Genomic DNA, 5,733 nt, shown 5'->3' with positions numbered 1-5,733 from the left:
GGAGTACCTCACGGGGTGGGGGTGGGGCAATGAGAGACAGACCGTCAGAGTACCCCACAGGGTGGGGGTGGGGCAGGCAGAAGCCCCGACAAGAAGGTGAGTGCCTGCTCCAGGCATACACTTTTCCCCACACCTAAGTACACCCTGACATGACCCAGCCTGGCCTCCGGCCAGCAGGCATACCTTGGCTCTTTCCAGCTGCTGTTGAGCCTGACTCTCCACTTCTCGCCGGGCACTCTCCCGATCCTCCTCCAGAGAGACGTCCGAGTCCAGAGAGGGGCGGCTGGTGTAGGAGTCGGCTGAACCCTGGAACAGGAGAGGCTGTGTAAAAGGGACTATACAGGCCTCCTCCTAGCCCTGATGCCACGTTTCCATCTTCTAGGGGATGATTTGACCCCCTAAGTGGCCTTCTGTGTGCCTCCCGGTGACTCTAAGGCTACAAGGAAGCTGGCCTAGTCCGTATGTACAAAGTTCAGGGCCTTCTACTCCATGTCTATTTATACCATAGCTCTAAACAAAATCTTCACTTTTTTTCTCTCTTTTTTTCCGCTCTACTAAATATTAAAAGACGAAAGATGATATATTCAGATGGTGTTAAATCCAGGAGACCATGTCCTCTTATCTCCATGTGAGCCTGAAGCAGCCTGGACATTATCCCTTTACGATGACTGGAAAGAGAACAGCCAGCTAAGAGATGCTGGCTGGAGCTGGGTGTGGGGCTGCACACTTATATTTTCAGCACTTGGCGGTCAAGTTTAGTAGCTAGAGAGTTAAAGACTTTCTGGGCTAAGTAAGACCTACCTCCTGCCCCCCAAAAGCAGGATGGTGTAAGGGCATTTGTTCGAACATGATAGAAGACCCAAGGTCAATCCAGGGAACCAATAGAAGCAGAGAACCCATCTCTGAAAGTTGTCCTCTGATTCTACACACATACATACATACATACACACACACACACACACACACACACACACACACAGAGGCATGTGTGTGTCTGAGCATACACACACATATACATAGTAAATTAAAAATACACCCAGGGGCATGGGTGTGTCTTAACTTACACACTTAAACACACATATATATATGCAGTAAATTAAAACATACACACAGTGGCATGTGTGTGTCTGACCTTACACACACACATACACACCACAAACACATGAGTTAGATAGTGGTAGTGTCTAGCCTACAGAGGGCAGCCAGGACTACACACAGAAACCCTGTCTTGAAAACCAAACCAAAACACACACACACACAGAGAGAGAGAGAGAGAGAGAGAGACAGAGACAGAGACAGAGAGACAGAGACAGAGACAGACAGAGACAGAGAGAGTCCTGCCTCTATCTCCCAGGTGCTGGTGCACCCCTACAGCAGGCTTCCAACAGGGGTCTGAAAGCTGTTAAATGGATGAGGACTTTGCCTTTCAAAGACTGGGCCAAAGCCACAGACCCCCAGAAGTGACCTCCCTTTGCTCCCCCACCCACTTTCTTTCCTTCCCATTCCTGTGAGGACAGGGAACTGGGCAGGTGGAAGCAGCAAGGAGACATGGAAGAGAGTAACCCAAGGCTGTCTCCCTGGGTACAGGCGAGGCCTCACACCTACCACCTGGTCTGTAGTCCTCCATCCTTTCCCAGGGCCCAAGGGACATCAGGGCCTGGAGGGAGACCGTGCTGGTACCAGGCAACCCAGCTGAGATACAGGGCCTCGGGAATGCCTTTGGTAATGTGCAGGGATAGTCATTGAGTCCTGCCCATGGTAGGGACTTGGGGCAAGGGGCATACATCTAGAGGGTTACGGAAGTCACCTTCAGGGCCATGAGGAAGATGCCAGACAAACAAGGGAAGTTCAACTTTGAGACAAGCAGCTGAAAGTTAAGATAACTGGATTAGGGGCTGGAGAGATGGCTCAGCGGTTAAGAGCACTGACTGCTCTTCCAGAGGTCCTAAGTTCAATTCCCAGCAACCACATGGCTCATAACCATCTGTAATGGGATCTGACACCCTCTTCTGATGTGTCTGAAGACAGTGACAGTGTACTTACATATAATAAATAAATAAATCTTTTTTTAAAAAAGATAACTGGATTAGGAAAAAAGACATCTTTTCTGACTCAGTTTCTCCTCTTGGTGTGTGGGAGCCTGTATCCTGAGATGTCCACAGCACAGGCAAGCTAAGAGGCTAGGTAAAACGATGTGTGTAAGAAGAGCGGTTTCAGAATGTTGAGGTTGAAGAGTCTCTTAGAGTCACTGGCTCTGACTATCAACCTCCAAGCAGCAGAGGCCAGACTCTCTTTGGGAAAGACAAACTCACACCCCTGCTGTCAACCAGGCCTAGGGCCCAGCTCTGCGTGTGCAAGAGGGCTGGTCAGCTTGCGGTCTGGCAGCTCCGGAATCTGAGTTAAAGACTGTGTCTGTTGTAAACCGAATGGCTTGAGGCAGCCCCAGAACTGGGGAGGGAGCGGGAGCCTTTTGTTTTGCAGAAGTAGAGGCTGTTTCCCATGCCCCTTCTCTCCAGCCACGGAGAACAAGGCTAAGACACAGAAAAAACCTTGACGTGGGATGCGCTGGCTGAAGGGATAGAGACCAGCAGGTGAAAAGGGCCAGAGGCAAGGCAGGACGGACCACCTACTTCGTGCTTATCTGACACTTCCTCATTACCCAGCAGGTGTTGGGAGCAGTGTAGCTTTGACCTCCTCCTCGCCAAGCTCTCAGCCCAATTTAGTCCTTAATGCCTTTGGGGTATCTAGGGTAGGTGACCTCTTAACCCTAGAGAATGACAGGGTCTCTCCCTAAATTCTTTAATGGGTTATGATCAGAATGGAAGCCACTTTCCCTAATTCCCGTGTCCTGGGGGGTTACCTATGCTGTCCTGGTACCAGTTAGGAAGTAGGTAGCATTCTACCTCCACAGAATGGTAGTAAGGTCTTGCTTCCCCACCCATTATGCCCCAGAAGCCAGAGTCTCAGTACTCTGGAGCTGCTGGAGTTGGCACAGTGCCCTGGTGGTGCCCCCCTTGCCTGGTGAGTGTGTGGGCAGGCTGCAGCTCCTCTCTTGCCTGGCACGGGGGAAGAAGAGGAGGGAGATGAGCCCAGTGGATTTATTTAGAGCCTGATCTCCCTCCTACTGCTTCAGAGGGGGCCTCAGGGAGAGCAAGGAGCTGGCTGGAGGAAGGGAAGTTGGTGGGGAAGAGATCCAAGAACCGGGGAGGGTCAGGAAGGAGCAATGGGTCAGCAGGCCGCCCTCAAATAACATCCACCTGTCAGCCTCCTGCATCAGCCCCCACTTCTCACCAGGGATGAGAAGTAAGCTCCTCAGGCCCCGCAGCCCCCCGCAGAGAGGTCTCTCCTCCAGCTCATCCTGACTCCCTGGGCCAAACCAGCTGTCCCTTCAACGGTCAGAAAGAGGTGACCACCAGAGCCTTCTGCTCTCCCCGCAATGTAATTAGCCTCAGAGCCCCATGGAAAATTGGGCCTGGAAGGAGCCTGGTCCCAGAATCGACTGACACATGCCTGCTCTGAGGCTCACTACTCCTCTTTCCTGGGCCCAAGACAGAAGGCTCGACCTAATCCTGTCAGGGGACCCTCTCAAGCCTTGGCAGTGCTCCTTTCCCAAGAAGGCCTTCGTGCGGGATGTCTGAGGGAAGACTGGCGACTCCGGGGGGCTCTGAGGCTGATCCTGACTCTTGTCCCATCTTTCCAGTCAGTCTTTCTGCTCTCTGAGCTCCGGGAATCACTGCCTAATGAGCTGATTTGTCTCAGTGGGTCAGGAGATAAAAGCAAAGAGGAGAATTAAATATTTATTGGTTGCCTGGTTCTCTGAGCAAAGAGCTTCCTTTCCATCCCCATGCCCTGAGCTCCCCTGGCCTCACCTTCAGGCCCTCCGCGGTGAGCATGAGCTCAGAGGAAAACTCAGCGGGGGGCTAGCTTGAACTCTGCCTAATGGCCCACCCCTGTGGTTGGTGGCCTTTCCAAGCAGCTGGGCTGGAGGCAGTGCTGAGGAGTCAAGGCCGTGCGCAGGGGTGGTGGGCAGGGAGGAAGAAGAGACCTCAAGTTCTAGAATTCCTGTCTGCAGAGGCTGGTACCCAACTCGCTAATGTTCTTCCAGCTCCCTAATTTGTCATTTACTCGAGGCGAAGGTCCGGAGTGTCTCTCCCCGGAGCTCAGCTTTCCCTGTTGTGTTCAGACCCCATGAACCCAGGATTTGGAACTCCAAACGTTCCGTGTTCCCTCTAAAACCTCGGTGTCAGGGCCTTCTGTCCTTCCCTCCTCAGCCTCCAATGTCCTGAGCTTTGGGGCCACCTGCTCGAGCCTTCCCCCTACAGAGTCCCTCTGTGCACACACCGGAGTACCTGGGATACCTGGCTCCGAGAGACCATCTCCCCACTTTCCTAGAGAGCCCCACGCCAGCTTACGCGCGCTGCCCCACTGCCAAGGCGTTTTTCAAAGTGCAGAACTGGGGGAAGGGTTGAAGAGAGAGAGAGGTGTCATCCCCACTCCCCCACCCCCACTCTCCCCCGTGGGCACTCACCGCCTCCGAGTCCTCAAACCCGGGCACGTAGGAGTCGTCATACATGGGGGAGTCCGGGGTGGGGTGGGGGGAGCGAGCGGCGCCGGGTGCGAGGACGGCGGGCCGCGCCCGAGATGCCACCGAGCCGCGCAGCCCTGCGGGCGGCGGCGGAGAGCGCGAGCGCGAAGGAAGGAGCGAGCCGCGAAGACCAGCTGCTCGCAGCTCAGATCACCGCTCCCCTCCCCACCCCCCAGCCCAGCCGGTCCCACCCCGAGCGCGCCAGCGCGGCTGAGGAATCCGCCGCCGGCTCCCACAACAATAGTGCCCGCCCACCTGACCCCCTCCCAGGAAGACGCGGGCGGCGGGGGCGCGGCGGCCGGGGGACCCGCCGGGGCTGCGGAATCGGGCGCACGCGAGTAAGGAAGGTGGGTCCCCGGCACCTCCGGGGCCGAGGCGGCGGGGAAGAAGGGCGGAGAGGCTGCGGGCGGGGCGGATCCCGGCGGGGAGGAGGCGGGGCGAGGAGAGATGCGGAGACAGGGACTCTAGCAACCCAGGAACTGCTCCGCCGGGAAACAAAGGGCTGGCGCGGGGGAGGGGAAGAGGAGAGACGCCGCGACGAGACTCGACCCCGGTGGAGGATGGAGAGGGTGCGGGCGGCGGGGAGGATGGCTGAAGAGAGGGGAGGACTGGAGGCAGGGAGTACGCGGAGACAGGAAAATGGAGGACGGGCGGCAGATGGGGAGAGGTCTCAGGTGATCCGGCCATGTCGGCTCCCTGCAAGTCCTGGAGACACCCAAAGCAAACCCCGCAGTGGTACTGGGGAGGAATGGTTTCCAGCTCCCAGACCCGTGCCATGGAAGCAGCTCCTGCCCCAACAGGTGCCCGGCTCTCTCCGTTCCGGGCTGCGGTAAAGGGCCGACCCTTAAGAAGGGGGAAGTTCGGGGACGCTGGCTAGGCCTCCCCACACCTGTTGCTCGGGCAGATTTCATCCAAGTTAAGCCGGGATGGAGATGCTCTTCCCCACTTCCCTGCCAAGGACTGTGCCAGACATTGCCAAGGCACCCGCGGGAACTGGGGCAGAAAGGGGCTGCTTGAGGCGAGCCTAAAGGATGGAGGCCAGGAGGGGGCTGTGAGTGGAGCAAAGGTGGGATCCTGACGCTGAGGGTGGGAAGAAGACAGGGTCAAGCCTACCGCTTTGCAAAAGACCAGAATTATGGTGTGCAGGA

General features: G+C 56.3%; 1 protein-coding gene across 3 annotated transcripts in view; it reads right to left on the bottom strand.

Annotated features, from left to right (window-relative positions):
- Cacnb3 (calcium voltage-gated channel auxiliary subunit beta 3) overlaps positions 1–5,733 on the bottom strand; it is a 13,362-nt gene that overhangs the window by 5,995 nt on the left and 1,634 nt on the right. Inside the window, exons 1-2 of one of the 3 annotated variants that reach the window (XM_031354883.1) lie at positions 4,529–5,266; positions 184–306 (exon numbers count right to left, since the gene is read on the bottom strand). In XM_031354883.1, the coding sequence (XP_031210743.1) occupies positions 184–306; positions 4,529–4,573 (168 nt within the window). In that variant the 5' untranslated portion in view covers positions 4,574–5,266. Of the gene's footprint in view, positions 1–183; positions 307–4,349; positions 4,447–4,528; positions 5,267–5,733 lie in introns of those variants that run through there. The other 2 variants (XM_031354901.1, XM_031354891.1) reach the window with 2 other exon arrangements.

This window comes from Mastomys coucha, unplaced genomic scaffold, assembly GCF_008632895.1.
Source record: "Mastomys coucha isolate ucsf_1 unplaced genomic scaffold, UCSF_Mcou_1 pScaffold11, whole genome shotgun sequence".
NCBI classification, from domain to species: Eukaryota; Metazoa; Chordata; class Mammalia; order Rodentia; family Muridae; genus Mastomys; species Mastomys coucha.
Note: the sequence above shows the minus strand (reverse complement) of the source record. Positions and strands in the feature narration are given on the sequence as shown.